Source organism: Parasteatoda tepidariorum, chromosome 12 (genome assembly GCF_982258835.1).
Source record: "Parasteatoda tepidariorum strain Cologne lab strain chromosome 12, Ptep-v5.0, whole genome shotgun sequence".
NCBI lineage: Eukaryota > Metazoa > Arthropoda > Arachnida > Araneae > Theridiidae > Parasteatoda > Parasteatoda tepidariorum.
Genome location: NC_141766.1, coordinates 65,446,278 through 65,463,192, shown reverse-complemented (window position 1 = coordinate 65,463,192; position 16,915 = coordinate 65,446,278). Strand labels below are relative to the sequence as shown.

Genomic DNA, 16,915 nt, shown 5'->3' with positions numbered 1-16,915 from the left:
GAATTGTGATGGAATGTCTTCGGATCATCCTCCGGGATGTTTCCCAGACCGTCACCAATAGCCCACTGTGCAGCTCTAGTGCGACGTAAATTAACAACAACAACCACAAAATCCTTAGTTGGACAAAGAATAAAAATTAAAATTTTAAGGAATTTGCTTTTTATTTACTTATATATTTTCAGAAAATAAAGAAGTTGTCTATCCCAGAGACTCTATTCTCATTTCCTCAGGATCAAGCTGATAGGAATTTCGCAAGTGCTTAAATTTGATGCAGTGAGAATTACCAAAACTTCAGCGCCGAATGAGTTGAGCAAGCTTGGCATAAGCGTGATATTGTCAAGTTTGCAAAACAAAAACTAACTTTCAGAATCTGAAAACTCTTCTGTATGTTTATATTTACAACGAAATGAGACTGTACCTAATATTTCAGAAATATGTTTACCTTACTGCGTGGTTTAAATCAAAATCTTCAGTACGTTGACAGAAGAAATAACAATCTTAAAGACATTCCGGATGAAATTTTAGCATCAAAAAACTTAGAGGAATTACTTTTGGATTCCAATCACATCAGACAGTTGCCTAAGGTATAAATTTTTACTTATTCTTTCTTATTCGTTTTTCTAACAAAAAAAAGGAAAATTAAATTATACAAAGCACTTTATAATAGATCCTATAAAGTTCATCTTGTTTAATAATTTTTTTGATTTTGATTGAATAAATAAAGTATTAGTTTTAAAATAGCACAATTCAGTATTGGTTACATTATTTACCAGCCAGTCCTGTTTACTAAGTACTAAAAAGTATATTTCAATCTAATGCAAGTTTGTGTAAGTAACATACATTTTTTGACATCCTTATCATAGTCTTCTTTCAATATAAGGCTTTCAGCTTTATCTTTCTATCATGGATTTTTACAATCAAAAGGTTAAATTTTATTTTATAACAATTTTTATTGTTTGAATTTACTTGAACAGATCTGTTCAAAAATATCCCTGCAAAGTCGAGTGTCTTTAGAGATATTTCTATATTATTGGTACCTGTTCGCGTCAACTACAATTCCTAAGTCGCCAAAGAGATTTTAAATTTGTAAAATTTTTATGTATATATTTATGTAGAAGAGTAATATTTTTGTATTGATATCTTCCACAGAATAATCGCCAAGGCTTGCCAACTTCTGGGCAGCGGCTCGTGCAAAACGAAAAAAATTATCGCAGGAGACCAACTTAAAGAGTATAACTCATAATCATCCCTGGGAAAAGCTTAACATGTTTGTTTGTTTGTTTTTTAATACAAATTGCAAGTTTAAAATGTTTTTATGCCTTGGCAATTGTAGTTGACACGACAGATGTAAATATTCCTTGTTGAAGTTTGCTTGTGTGTGGTTACTAGTTATACCTTTTAAGCTGGTCCCCTTTTGTGATAATTTTTGAGGAAGATATTTCTGTATCTATAGATGTATTATAGCAATCAGCTGTAATTGCATAGGCGAAAAAGTACTACTAGCCACTTGAAGACACGCATACTATTGTACTTATAATACATAGAGAAAAAAAAAACTATATGTACATAGTGGTTTGCTGAGGAGTGGTTATGAGCTCCTTCTTTCTGTTTTAAATTGCCACTGTCTGGTAGTTGCTAAAGCTTGGTGACCATTTCCGTGCAGGTACTAATACAGTAATTTTCCTATTTTTAAACTATGTAGCCTATGATTGTTACCACTTAAATGTTTTTCATTTGTAAACACCAACTTGAGTGTAATTTCTTCATAACAGAGTATTCTCAGTGTTAAGTGTAAATTCACTTTTTTTTCCATATTCTTGAATCTGAATTTTTAATTAATAATGTAAATTCATCAGATACTTGTGAATTATTTTTGTTTAATTTTTAATCAAATGCTTATTTGCTATCCTCAAACAAAAAATTGTTGATTTAATAATTTATAAGTTTTTTATTTATTTTAAAATTAATTTTTGTAATTTATTATGTACAATTTATTATAGATGTTTTGTTCAAAAATATCTATTTTAATCTCTTTTTTTTTTTTTTTTTTTTTTTTGCCTGATGTTAAAATTAAAATCATTGAATATAAACTCTGTTACAGGGACTATTCCGTTTACCCAGACTTAAGACTCTCACCTTGAGTGAAAATGAAATCTTTCACCTTCAGCCTGAAATCGGGAGCTTGTCAACTCTTACAGAACTTGATATTAGTAAAAATGGTTGGTATTTATTTCACATTATTGCATTTATTTTTAATTTGACTATATCATTAATTTATAAGATAGAATTTCAATTTTAAGTTCTTCTTTTTTATTTATCTTATGCTTACATTTATTTTTCCCTTAAGTATTATGTTGGCATTTGATTTATAGCAGATTATTAAGACTCACATCCCAGCATTAGTACTGACCTTCATGGTTTAATAGCTCAAAGTCTAGGAGATCTCTAAAATGCAAAAATTGTTACAAAACTATGTTAGATTTAGCAAATGTATTAAATTTATTTTAAGATATGTATGATAAATGGACACAACAACAAGCATTTGCTCTAGGTTGAAAATCCAAATTTCATAGACAAATTTAAAAAAATAGTTAAAAAAATTTTAGACTTATTGAATAAGAATAATCATTGTTTGGATCCAGAGTGCAGATTTAAAACTATTGTGTTTAATTTCATTTAAATAAGTGTTTAAAATGTTAAATTTTTAAGTTATGCCTTCATGCAAATCTGATAAAGCTGCATCTTCTAATTGGACTTCTTTTCCAATTTGAATAAATCCAATTTCAAAAAGTTTCAAAGCCTTTTGTTTCAATATGTGCATGAAACTTTTGTGAATAAATTAAACAAAAAAAAGATTTAGAATGAAGAGACCTCTTTTGCTGTCAGTAAGGTCTTTAAAATAATTTAAACAATTTGTTTTTATGCCGAAAACAAGTGTAAATTTTTTTTTTTTTTATGTTTGTTACGTAATTGAATAATTTGTATTGTGCTAACAAAAGCAGTGTTTATTTTCATTGAAGAATAGGTTCAGTGTTTCGTTATCAAATTTAGGGATGTTACGCTAATATTTTTAAGTATCCCTCTTTTCGAGATTAGAAATTAGATTGAATAAGTTAGGCATCAATGGCATGTAATTGTCTTTTCATACTTGCCAAAAGGCTCTGTTTAAGTGGAATTTTTGATATATATGCTGTTACAGTTTTAACAGAGGCTTTAATGACATAACCATAAATGTTAACCTCAGTAAAAGTAAAATATAGATATTATAAATTTGAAACAGAAAGAAAGACAATTATTATGAAATTTTTTATTCACAGCAATCACTAGAAAATTATATTTAACAATTAATAAACCTTCTAAAGCATTTAAACATTCTGTACATTCGTTTAGACGATCTGAACTTTCTGAAACATTCATTTAGATTGTTAAAATTATAATATGTTTTTCTGAAACAAGCAATGTATATTCACGTAGCAAACATGACAATTTTGTCTTTAAAAAAAATATTTTTATTCCTATTTCATTTCAGCTCACTATCAACAATTTTTTAAAAAAATGCAAAACTGAGCTTTGTTACTTAATTTTCAGATTGTTCAATGAAAATTCTTTCACTTCTGTTAGATGCTGGCTGCATAGATGTGCAGATCTGAGTGGAAGAAATAAAATGAAAGATCATTGTCATAAAAATGGTCTAGGTACAAATCACAATTGTGAAATAAATTTTCAGGAAAGGGTTAAGCAGTGTTCTAAAGGTTCTAAATTGATTGATTTTTATTTGAAAATTGATGTTTATTGACATAAGTTAAGTGTCAAAAGTGATGATGGGTCAAATTATGACCCGTCAAACTAAAATTTTTGAGTGCAAAATATGACTATGACCTTGCCTTTTGGAAAAAAATTCATTTAAATCTTTGTTTTGAACCTTTTACTACTGAGAAAAAACTATTCTATTGTAGAAAATTTGATAATATATTTTCTTGAATTTATAACATTATTAAAGTAACTTTTTTTACTCTTATTACTGTAAAGCTAAGTTGGCATATTTGCGCTTAACTTCCCTGATGATTAATGTTTTTTAATAGAGAAAAACCGATTTGTTACTTAACACTAGAAAGACTGTAACTTAGTATTATATATTGCTCAAAAGCAGTCAAAATAACTGGATTGTGAAAGAATAACTAATGTGTAAAGAAATTTGTTTAAAATTAATTTTTAATACTCTTTATATTATTTACAGTTATATAACAAGTTATTAATAAATATTAACAATAAAAAAATTATATGTTGTACAGAAAGTCACAAAATTCTAAGAAATTGTGTCATTATATACATCATTGTTTTTCTAATTGAAATTAAAAAGCAGTCAAAATGATTTCCTTGGGCAATCTAGTGTTAAGAAAGTAGCATCCATGTTCTGAATTTGATATTGATAGTTAAAAGGTTACTCATAGTTGGAGCTGTTAGTTAATTTTTATTTTTTGAAATGTTATCACATTGTTGCAATTTATTTAAATTTTGTTCTTCAAGACTGATTGTTTTTTATTTTTAGATTTATATGATATTCCTGAAAATATTAAAACTCTAAAACAGCTGCAAGTTGCAGATTTCAGTTCAAACCCTTTAAAAAAGTAAGTTGTAGACAGTTGTTTTCATGTAATGTTACCTATGCTATGTATTTTTTTAAAATGTATATAATGTCTCTCTCCAGAAAAGCAACAGCAACATTATGAAGTGCATAAATTTTCAGTATCTCTATCATGATTTCCCACGTAAAAATTAATTTAATTGCTTAAAAATCTTTACTCCACTCTATAAAATCAAGAAATTAAAGAAAGAAAAAAAGATTTTGTATGCAATTAGTACATATTGAACACTAGATACACTTAATATTGTGTTAAAAAGTGATATCTCAAAAGCAAGATTCAAAATTTGTGGGTATTATTATTTATATTTAAAAATTGAGGTGTTTAAACCATGCTGAACTAGATAAATAGCTGTTGAAATTGTGGAGAATCAACGGTACCATTTCCAAACCGTGGAGAATCAAGTGTGTAGATTTAAAGTAATGCATGCATTGTAATATAAAAAATTGAAATACAAAAACTATGTGAAAAAGTTTAGCAGTTTAGTGATGTAGGGAAAATTGTAATAGACTAAACTATGTATTGAATTTGAGGTGAAACAGAATTGTCAAAAGTTGAACATATAAACCAACTTACATAAATCTGTGGTGTAATATCTAATATCTTGCAGTAATGTGATTGATTCTTCAAATCCATGATTTGAAAATACCATAGTTTTTCTTAATGCATTGTATTAGATAGCAGCATTAAAAAAAGCATATAAAAATATGTCACTATTAAGTGATGAACATGTTTTTGACAATCACACATTGGTTTAGTGTTCAATGATACAATTACGTAATTTATAATTATAGAAATGCTAATTGTTACATTATACAAAATGCATCACATACATATATGTATAGTAATATATTGAAAAAGCCATAATTTGGTATAATATTTCTTGTAAAGTGCTGAAGCAATCGAATGTCAAAAATTCCATAAGCAGTTAAAAGAATCTGAAAGAATTTAATTATCTGATATTTTGATAAAAAAATATGTAATTAGTTGTTGATAATTTAAATTTACATAAATTAAATTTTTCAAATAATTTGACTTATAAATCTTGAAAAACAAATTGTTTTTAACTACAATTATTTTTCTTAATTTTTATACTACAAAATATATTTTTAAGATCTCAGATCTATCTTTATCTAGATTTTAAAAAGACCTGGGTTCAGGGGACCTTGTCATCCTTTTTTAAAAATCTAACAATGCTAAATCAAGATTGTTACCTTTTTTAGAAGTAACCAACAGTATTTTAGCAAAAATTGTTAACTGAATTCAGAAAAAAAAAATTGACATTCCAATAATTTTCTAAAATACCTCTGGCCAAGATATATGATGTCTTTTCAGATTAGAAAGAACTTGGAGACAATACATATCTATTTCCTGGATTATCATTTATGAGTTACATAGTATATTAGTATCCTAAATATTCTTTACTCATTTCTAAAATATTTTTAGCTTGAGTTTTTAAATAAAATGAAAGTTAAAATGAGAAAATTGCAATTAGCTGTTGTTATAAATTTGTCAAACTTTTTATTTTTGTCATAGAAACTCAGTATCTGATAGTAATTTAAACTTTTTTAATGTTATTTCTTTATTAATATTTTACAAGAGTTAATAAAAAATGCAATTTTTAAAAGATATTGCTCCCTGTCACTTCTTTAAGAAAAAAAACTTAAATAAAACCCTCAAAATTATGAACTTGTTATACTGTGAATTATTTTAAATTTTTTTGATATAAACTATAATGTGTGCATTCATGTTAACACAATAAGATATTCATGTTATTGTTGTTTTTTTTTCATATCCTTGAAGAATTCCCTCTTGTATTGTATACCTTCAAAACTTAACAGATTTGAAGCTAAATGATGTCAATCTAACGGAACTGCCTTCTGATTTTGGACGGTAATATTTATTTACTGTTTTGTAAAGTAAAACATCTTGTAGTTGCTTTGGTGTTATAACTATATTAATATCATTATATTAGTTTCATGAGTGTTTTAAATTATATATTTCAACAATATAATTTATAATTGAATATGCATATAACAATGATTTTCAACGAAAGATTTGTGTCTCTTTCTTGAAAAAGGAAGCTGCTTTAGTAAAGCAATGTAAATTTTCTGTTATGTACAAGGGCTCTGGTAGCACAGTTTTTTAAGGCACTGCTCACATTACTTGTTGGAGAACTGGGGGTAATTAGTTCGATCCTGGCAGCCCACAGAATAATCAATGTGTACAGGCAGAAATATGAATGCTAAATCTGTCATGGCTAAAAGTCATCTTCTTGGTTGTGTTGGGGAAGTTTGGAGTGAGGGATACCAGCTCAGACACTATCCACATGGCCTGACCAGGATCAAAATTATGTGGCATGGCTGTTAAAAGATAGATTCCTATAAATTGGGCCATGGTTGGGTGATGTTTAATATAAAGGGTGCTAACTTTTAATTGGTATTCCTCTTTTGTTTTAAAAAAAGCAAAGTATAATTTATACAGTTGAAAAAGGAGAATAACATACGCTTATAAACTAAAATTATCAGCTGAAATTAAAATTGAAATCATGATTGTTTGTGTAATATGTTAAACATTTTTAGCAACTTCATATAAAATTATCTTAAAATATATATATATATCTATTTATATATATATATATATATATATATATATATATATATATATATATATATATATATATATATATATATATATATATATATATATATATATATATATAAACGTACATATTTCATTTAGAAATAGAGTAGAATTGTTTGCAACCTTGAAATTTTAGGACTTAATTTTTGAAAGAATGAGGTTATTAAAATGAAAATTTTAAAAAGCAAGTGATTAAACTGATTAATATAGATATTTTGGCATAAATTGCTTGATAGTTAAAAGAATATTTATTATTAACTTTATTGCATTGGATTAAATGTTTAAGAGGTATAAAAGAAAAAAGTTTTAACATTTAAAACAGATAATAAAGGAAGTTTTTTTAAAAATTACAAATAAAATGAATTATAAACTAAAAAAGAAATGAACCAAATAGTTCCAGTTTGAACTGAAAATTATTTGTTTATTTTGAAGATAAATTGAAACTAAAAATAACAAAGGTTATGTCGAAATGAAGGTTATGCCAAATTATGATAAGAATAAAATTTTATATGTAATATTGATACATCTTTTTATGTTGACTTATTCAAATTAATTTAATCAAAAATATTTATGTTACATGTATTGCGAATAAGTAATAATATCTAAGTCATTTGACAACTTAGAGTTGGTATTCTGCAATTGTTAAGGACTCCATCAGAAAGGGAAACTAATATTTTTATGAGATGTGAAGGGTTTAATGAACAAAGTTAAAAATGTGAAACACATTAAATCTTTCTTTAGTGTTTTAGTAAGTGATTTTTTGTTCAAAGCTCTTTTATGATATAAATGTGTTTAATTGAATTGAAAAGCATTTTAAACAAAGTACACAGTTTTTTTTCTGATTATTATTAAACAAAATTATAGAGTGATTTTAAAACTTTACTACTATAAATCTTTGGATATTTGACGATTGAGTACACTTACAATAAACTCTTTTGTGTGTAATTCATATAGAGTAGTTTTAATTCTATCATTTTATATTTTTAACACTTCTTAAAATTTAGACATTTGTATTAATTAGAATACTACTGTGTCTAGAAAGTATTTTCCGTATTTTGAAGTTCCTGACATCAGTGAATTATTAATTGTGTAGTTTGATAGAAAAACATCCCATATCAAAATTTCAAAAATTAAGTATTTTATTTAGTTAAAAAATTGCAATTAGTATGTTACATTTATTATATTTCATTTAGCCGCTGTGGGATCTTGGAGATAACTTTCAGTAATCATTTTACTGAGCACTTTAAAAGATTGCATGGATGTATTAAACTTGTAGCTCTACGAAGATTGACATATCATACTATATTCACAAGATGCTTGGTTACACAAAAAGTATCCTAGTCATGAAAATAAAAATATGTGGTACATTATAGCTCTTTCTGGCTCTTAAAACTCTAAATTTAAAATAAATCTAGGCTTCTTTAATAAAATAAAAAACTTTATTAGACTGTCCTCAGAAAGGTTTGGTTGAGCTCGTTAGGCTTGCTTTTTGTGCTCTTAACTATTTTAATTAAGCATGATGGTTCTTAGTTATTCAATTTTTATCATGCTTGTAGCTGCAGAAATTTTTAATCACTTTTTTTTTCTTCCTAATTTTAGACTTGTTAATTTGAGAGTTTTGGAACTTCATGATAATATGCTAAAAGAGCTCCCATCCTCCTTTGTTTCCCTGAAAAATCTAGAATGCATTGATCTAGCAAGCAATATGTTTGAAGAAATGGTAAGAAATTTTTATTTTCAGATTTTATATTCATATTTGTAATTTATTGCATTTGAATATTTTAAGATTGTTGATTTGTGAAAGTTGATTGTGAAATGTTGATTGTAAAGAAGTTATTGGTGCTCTTATTGCACTTTGTAATTTTTCAACATCACAAATATTCTAAATATGGTTTTACGTTTTTAAGGTGTTCAATAAGCATAAGTTACATTTTGCACAATATTGTTGAAAACTTACAGTTTTTACCATAGAGGATTTGATATTTCTCTATATGAGTTAGTAGTATGATATTAAAAGTTAGTAGTTTTTTAGAGAAGTTTGCGATACAATGAGCTTGCAAAAAAATAAGATGATTAAATGAATCGACATTTGTTAAAAAATATATATATATTTATAATTTATCCTTATAAAATTTTGAGAGTTGTTGTCACAATTAATTGGAGTCTTTTAGTGTGTTTTAAGACTAAGTAATATGTGATGAAATATTATAAATAAACACTTTAAATGTCTTTCGTAAGAGGTAGATTTGAATATATATGCTTTTCAATTTTTTTTCAATCAGTGAGATGAACATAAAATAAGATAAAGGTTTATTACATTTACAATTTCAGTATTTTATCATGTAAGTATTTCAGTATTTTATTAATTTTTCATTATTTATATGAATTTATTTTACATTTTTCAGCCTTCATGTTTGTGCCAACTCTCAAAGTTGCAGGAGCTTTGGCTTGATTCCAATGAAATATCTTCACTTTTACCGGTAATATTTATTTCAAATAACAATATTGATTTTTAACTAATTTCTGTTATTTCTAAAAATGTCTTTTTAACCATAAGAATAACCATAACTCTACAAAAGCAGTGTTAAGCGTATTTCTATTGCATCTGTAATTGTCTCATTAAAATATTATACAAATTACGTTGTTTTAAAGGAAAACTTAGAAATTTCCATTTAAATATATATACAGTAAAACTTGTGTAAGTTGACCACTTGTGGTACATTGTTTTAGTGGTCAACTTAGACAAGTGGTCAACTTATAGAGGGGGTGGGTCATTGTTTACTTTTCTGTTTCCTATATCATGTTGCTATTTAATTTTTTTTTTTTTAGCTTGACTTAAAAATTTTATTCAGAAAATATACAAATGAATGTCTTAAGAAATGTGTTTAAACCTGAATGAACTTCAATTTGATACATTGTATAATTCTAATATTTAACTAATTTTTAAAAAAAAAATTATTTCGTTAGTTATGCATGTGAAGTGTTTAATAAATATAATTTCATAAAATATCAGAACACGAAAACATGTAATTTGGAAACTTTAACAAAATAAAATTATTTGAACACTTTAAAATTTATTTACTACACTTAAAGATCAAAGACCATAAATAAAGGATCAAAGCATATTTCAGAGCATTCATTTATTCAAATGCTCACTATTGCAACTGGAAGAACAACTTTTCAACTAACATACCTGTTTTCAATGAACGGATGAAAGAAATGGTCAAAAGCTTACAGTTTCCCCTGATGGTCAACTCACAAAAGATTAGCTTTTTACACTATTTCACCAAACAAGTGAAATTTTAACATACATTGCCAAAATGACAGAAAATTTTCTTAATTTTTCTTTTCTGGTCAACTTATGAGGGTTTTAGAATAGAATTTTCATAATACTCCTAGATAAAATTGACTTATTTCAGTGGTCAACATACAAGATAGACAGGTGGTCAAGTTACAAAGGTTTTGCTTCTTTATATTATATAGGAAAAATTCCGTTCTTGATAATTGAGGTCAACTTATGCAGGTGCCCAACTTACAAGGGTGGTCAACTTGGCAGGTTTCACTGTATATATATTCTAATGACAATGCTACGCAGTATAATCTGACTAAAAATGAACTGATTAAGCTGCATTTTAAAATTGTACAACTTAGGTATTCCTTATTTTACTTATTCATTGATCTTCCTTTTGTGATGTACTAAGATTAAAATTGATATATTTGTCAAACTCTTTGTTGTGTCTTTGAGATCTATATAGACTATCACAATGTGTTTAAAATAGAATTTAAAACATACTTACTGAAGCTATTAATAAAAGTTAGGAGCTTGTTATGTCATGCCAAATTTTTGTTTTGAACTCTTTTCTACATTATTATTGGTGCTTTTATGTTTTATTAACGAGAAATTTACATTGTTTTTCATTATAGATAAAAACTATTTCAAATTCTACTTGCATGTTGATGTTCAAAAATTTTTAAGTAAAAGTACATACTGAGCAAATGTTTTTATACAAATTTTTTACCACATCTGCTGTTTAAATAATATTTAGTGGTTATTTTATTTTTTTTTAAATGGAAAGAAATAGTTTTCAGCGACAACACTTTTTTGTCTATGGAGCGGATTTCTATCTTATAAAAAAGCAATTTTTTTTTCAATATATTTTAATTTTGCACTGTTGTAGTTTAAAATGAAAATTCCTAGTTTCCACTAAAAGTTTTATATTTTGGAATCAATTGTCAAACTGCTGTGGATCATTTGAATGACTTAATTATTTTTTTAAGGAAATCAAATTAATAGTTAGTAATGAAAGTGGTGGTTGGACTAAGTAAATTTTTACTTATCTATTTTTCAGCAAATGTTCATGACATTACATTCATACATTTGAAATCTTTTTCGTATTTGATATTCATCTCCTTTTTTTAATTTCAATTAATATTGATTGAACTTTACCAATTTTTAAGTCGATATTTCAAACTTTAAGACCATCAACTATCATATTCAAATATTTCAGATGTCTGATGATTGAAGTTTTTCTTAAGGTAAAACCATCTTATGAAATAGGAACTCAAATTAACAATTAAAATTATAAATTTATTAAGTGATGAATGAAGGATCTTTTATCGACTATTTTCAGCAAATATTGTTACATATCTTGTGGGGGAAAACTGTGTAGCTTAAAAAATTTGGATTTATCTTTTTATTTGTTTTTTAAATAATTTATCTCTTACAACAATTCAGTAATCGCAGATTTATTATTCAGTAATCACATGCAAAATTATAAAAACCTTATTTGATTAAAACCATCTGGAACCAAATTACAAGTTCTTATGAAATATTAGATTGAAAGATAATCAATTGACCAACATTTTTTAATTAAATATTAAAACATTTTCTCTTTGAAATTTGATAATCCAAATAATAATTAACAATAAAAATTTTTAACCAACTGAACTCTTGACTAGTTTATATTGTATCAAGTTTTTTTTTTCTGTTTGCTTTACTTCACTTTTATCGATTCATATTATATAACAAAATTATTTTTACTCTTCTTTGATCTTCTGCTGCTACTGTAATCAAACTCATAAAATAATTCAGTCTTATGGCTTTTGCAAGCAAAAAGCATGGTTTCAGGAGTTTTTCAAAAATCACAAAGGTTTTAATAAACCATGCAATTTTTAAAAAACCTATGAAATTGGCACACATGTCTCAGTGCAAGAAGAGCATTGTAGAAGAATTTAACTTATTAAAAATTTATTTAGCTAATTTTTTCAGATATATAATTGACTAATTTTTTTAAAACACAAAAATTAATTAATTAGATTCTGAGATTTTAATTTTTTAAAACTATGATTTGCTGAATAAGTTGTACGAAACTGGTTTGTATCATGTAATATTTATAATTCTCTGATTACCATATGCAACTACCGTTCATTTTTGTCAGTAATATATTTCAGTTAGTATGTAGATAAGAGCAAAATTTAAAACTACAGGATTAATTAAAGCAAATTTAACATTGTCATATTGTTTAAAATTAAATTTTGTACATTTTGTGTGAAAGCTTATTTATTTATTGGCTTCTATTAATTATTAACTATTATGTTAAATTAATTGCAATTCTGATGTAAAACAATTCTTATGTCTTACAGTTCTTACATTGTATGTATAAATAAAACCAGTTGTTATTTGAGATTTAAGCAAAAATTATAATACTATTTTCACTCATTTTCAAATTCTAATTTTGTGAAATTAAAATAAGTAGTGGGAAAATATTTATTTTTTAGTTCAATCAAAACCTTATTAAAACTTCCAATAAATTTTATTACTGCTATTCAACATATTTTATCAAACTTCTGAGCATAATGACGTTGAGCATATTGTCATTAATTAGCTTGTTATGAATTATTTTTTCCTTCCTTTTTACTTCATATTTCGCAATTTTCTTCTAGCCTCTTTCAGTGTGTAGAAAAACTAGGTTTCTTTGAAGTAAAGATAACTAAATTTAGTTAAGATCTCAATTATAACTCTCAGAGAGAAACCCCTACCTTACCATTATAATGCTATCTCTAACTATATAATTGCTATCACTATTATCAAATATTTCTTCCAAATTTAGCTGATAATATTTTTCAGATATTAAACAAATATAAAAGTTCTTAAATGAGCCATCTAAAGCATATTTCAACACAAACTTACATATTCTTTATGTCTAAATCGAAAGTTTAAACAAATGTGCAAATAAACATCACATAACTAGTTATTGAAAAATTTAAAAATCTAATTACAATTAAGATATTTTTCAAACATTTATTTTTAAAGTCTGTATTTTTAAGTTGCGTGTTGAATAAATTTTTTCAACTAATATAATTTATTAAATCATTACTTTTGTTTCACACTTTATTTAAAGAAGATGCAACCGATATAAAAAAAAAAGTATGTCTTGTTGCTACTGACCAAATAAAATTTGCATTTAACTATTTAAATAAAATCAGATGTATTTTTCTTTAAGTGCAATATTCATGCTCTAATGATTTTAACATGCCTTAGTCCATTTCTCTTTGTGTTTTTATAGCTGAAGGAGACATTTTATCAAGTTTATATTTGTTCTTAAAAGATAAAAACTTTATAGATAACTTTAAAAAGTTAGTCAATATAAACTAAGAATTTTTGTCCAAAATGAAATGTTAAAGTAGTTCATGTTCTTAAAAATTATTAACTTAAAATTGTTCATTTCAGGATATTAAAAAACTTAAAAGTTTGAAATGTCTTGATATTTCTGAAAATGAGCTTGAATTTCTTCCTGAAGAAATATATGGTTTAGAAAATCTCACAGATTTGTATATTTCTCAAAATTATCTACAATTACTTCCAAATGGAATTGGAAGCTTGAAATCGCTTACAGTCTTCAAGGTATTATATTATTTTCAATACTTTCTATTTTTGTATACCTCATTTGCTTTAAATTGTTTGAATAAAATTATATTTTCAGTTTCTTTTGCTTGTATGGTTTTTATTTTTACAAAATTATTAAAATATTTTAACATTTTTGATTAAAATATTTTAAACTTTTTAGTACACTTATAAAAGTTAATTTTTTTTAATTTTATTATTTTGTGTAAAACTTATGTACTTAAAACTAAGAAACTGTAGAAAACCTGTTTTCTTGTAATTTTTTTGTTAGTATTATTAAAATGCATTTTTTAAAATTATTATCATTAAACAGAAATTGTATCGATTACTGTTGTAAACTTCAAACATAACATATGTAAACTTCAAACATATCTTAAATATTTTAACAATAATATTCTCTATAGGTTGATGGTAACAGATTACTCTCATTACCTGTGAGCTTTGGAAAATGCACTAACATGCAGGAACTGGTGCTGAAAGATAATGAGTTAGCATCCCTTCCAACTTCTATTGGTTTACTAACAAATCTGAAAACTCTTATTGCAGATTGCAATAAATTGAGTAGTCTTCCTGGTGAAATATCTCAACTATCTGAATTAACATTGCTCTCATTACGAGATAATTGCATTTACTATCTGCCAGAAAATATTGGTATTATGAAAAATTTGCAAGTCTTGGATCTTTGTGGCAATAGGTATGTTAAATACAAATTTGCTTATAAATGTTATTTTATGACTTTTACTGAAATTTCAGTTCTATAATTAAAATATATTATTTTTTATTAGAATAAAAGCTACATTTTAACCTTTTGTTTTAATCATTTTATTTATTTAAAAACTTATAAACCATTTATTGCAAATTTTTAATACAATTTTTATGTTCATTTAATTTTAATTTTTTTTAAAAAAGAAAAAGGATGATAGTTGAGTATGGTTCAAATTACCTAAAAATTCTATAAAACTTTTCTTTTAGCTTTCAATAATTACTTGTAAAAGAGAATTTCTATTGTGGTATTGAGGATGAACAGAAAAAAGTCAAGGCTAATCTTTTTTTTTTTTTTTTAATTGACAAATAAAGGTATTTTATGTATGGTTATTATTTAAATATAAATAAATAAATGATTCATAAGAGATTAAACTATTTAAAATTTATTTAATTTCTTTGTTAAACCTATCAAAATGTTTAAATAAAGTAAAATTGCTAATAAAAAACTGAATATATTTTAAATGTCAGATGCAGAATCAGAAAATAGAAGTCTCTGTTTTAGATTAAAATACAGCATATAATTATAACCTGAAATTTAAATGCCAGAAAAAAAATTCAGAAAACTGTAAATGTTATACTACAAGTTTTGTTGGAATCAGTAGAATTTTTTCTTAAATGCTTTTACTATTCCTAAATATATATATGTATTAACAATGTTTCTTATTTTACTTAGGGTACAATACCTTCCAACCAGCATTATGTTCCTGAATTTAAAAGCCCTTTGGCTATCAGAAAATCAAGTAAGTGCAATTTTAGTCACGAAATTTTATTACTCCTGGAAATATACTGTTTTGTATATTTTTGTTTTTTAACATAACCACCCTCTTTGAAGGTCATCATTTGTTTTGTAATCGTTGGTAAATCGTGGTTAATTTTAGTTATAATAATGTGGTAATTCAACAATTGCTTAGTAGGAATTTTTCCATTCTTATTATTCCAAGTAAACTACAAAACACTCTTTCAAAATTCTTAAGTACTATTTTTAAAATCTTTTGAGAAAAACTTTTTATCACATCACTAAATAATTTTGTTGTGTTTTTCAGTTACATGTTTCATCAGTTTAAACTTAAAGTAATTTTTTTTTCAGCATCAACCTCTATTAAAGTTCCAAACAGATTATGATTGGAAGGCGCAAAGAAATGTTATGACCTGTTATATGTTACCACAGCAAGATTATGATGTTGATTATTCAGGTATAAATATCCTTAATGCTTAGAATATTTTTCTTTTGAAACATTTAAAGGAAAATTAACTTGGGGTGTTCTTTAGTTTAAAAAAAAAGACTAATCTTTCATAATTCTTTTCTAGTACAAACTGCAGAAGTTGAAGAAAAGATTTTCCCTAACAACCCAAGAGTTGGATTTGCTGTTGAAAGTGATGATGAATTAGACAAAGATGTAAGATTGATGAACTGCTTTTAATAATTCTAATTATTTTGTTGCTGTGTTAAATGTTTTCAATATATTTAATAGGCAGAACTTGTTCGTCATGGGACTCCATATCCTAAGGATTTGAAAACTAGAGCAATTAAACTTTTATCAGCAAAGAATAAAGTTGTGAAAAATGGGGATGATGGTTGTGAGAAAAATGTACCTATTATTTTCTTGATTTTACATTTTAGAATACTATTTTGGATTAATTAAATGTTATATCTTTTAAAATTCTATTTCTGGTAATCAATATATTTTTTAAACTTTGAAAATATTATCATTGCCTCATAAAAAGTTTTGAGCTTGACTGTTTGTAGGTAGTGTTAAAAGTTTTTTTTTTTAAAAAATTTGTTATGAGCAAAGAGACATTATTGCATATTATAGATTCAAAATACCATAAATTTATGCTTTACAAACAATGGTTAGCTATGGGAGAAGTAATGGTTAAGATTTTCATCATAATTAGTTAGGCTGTTTTATTGAACATCCAATTTTCAAAGAATGTTTAATATTGTTTATCAAAAAAAATT

General features: G+C 25.5%; 1 protein-coding gene across 2 annotated transcripts in view; it reads left to right on the top strand.

The window, feature by feature from the left end:
* The first annotated feature begins 308 nt into the window (after positions 1–308).
* The window catches only part of LOC107439758 (protein lap4), a 56,721-nt gene continuing 40,114 nt past the window's right edge, over positions 309–16,915 (top strand). For both annotated transcript variants that reach the window (XM_016052450.5, XM_071188373.2), the window contains exons 1-12: positions 309–584; positions 2,102–2,219; positions 4,550–4,628; positions 6,447–6,536; positions 8,886–9,006; positions 9,692–9,766; positions 14,017–14,190; positions 14,595–14,884; positions 15,629–15,695; positions 16,043–16,148; positions 16,264–16,352; positions 16,428–16,544. In XM_016052450.5, the coding sequence (XP_015907936.3) occupies positions 435–584; positions 2,102–2,219; positions 4,550–4,628; positions 6,447–6,536; positions 8,886–9,006; positions 9,692–9,766; positions 14,017–14,190; positions 14,595–14,884; positions 15,629–15,695; positions 16,043–16,148; positions 16,264–16,352; positions 16,428–16,544 (1,476 nt within the window). In that variant the 5' untranslated portion in view covers positions 309–434. The remainder of the gene's footprint in view (positions 585–2,101; positions 2,220–4,549; positions 4,629–6,446; positions 6,537–8,885; positions 9,007–9,691; positions 9,767–14,016; positions 14,191–14,594; positions 14,885–15,628; positions 15,696–16,042; positions 16,149–16,263; positions 16,353–16,427; positions 16,545–16,915) is intronic.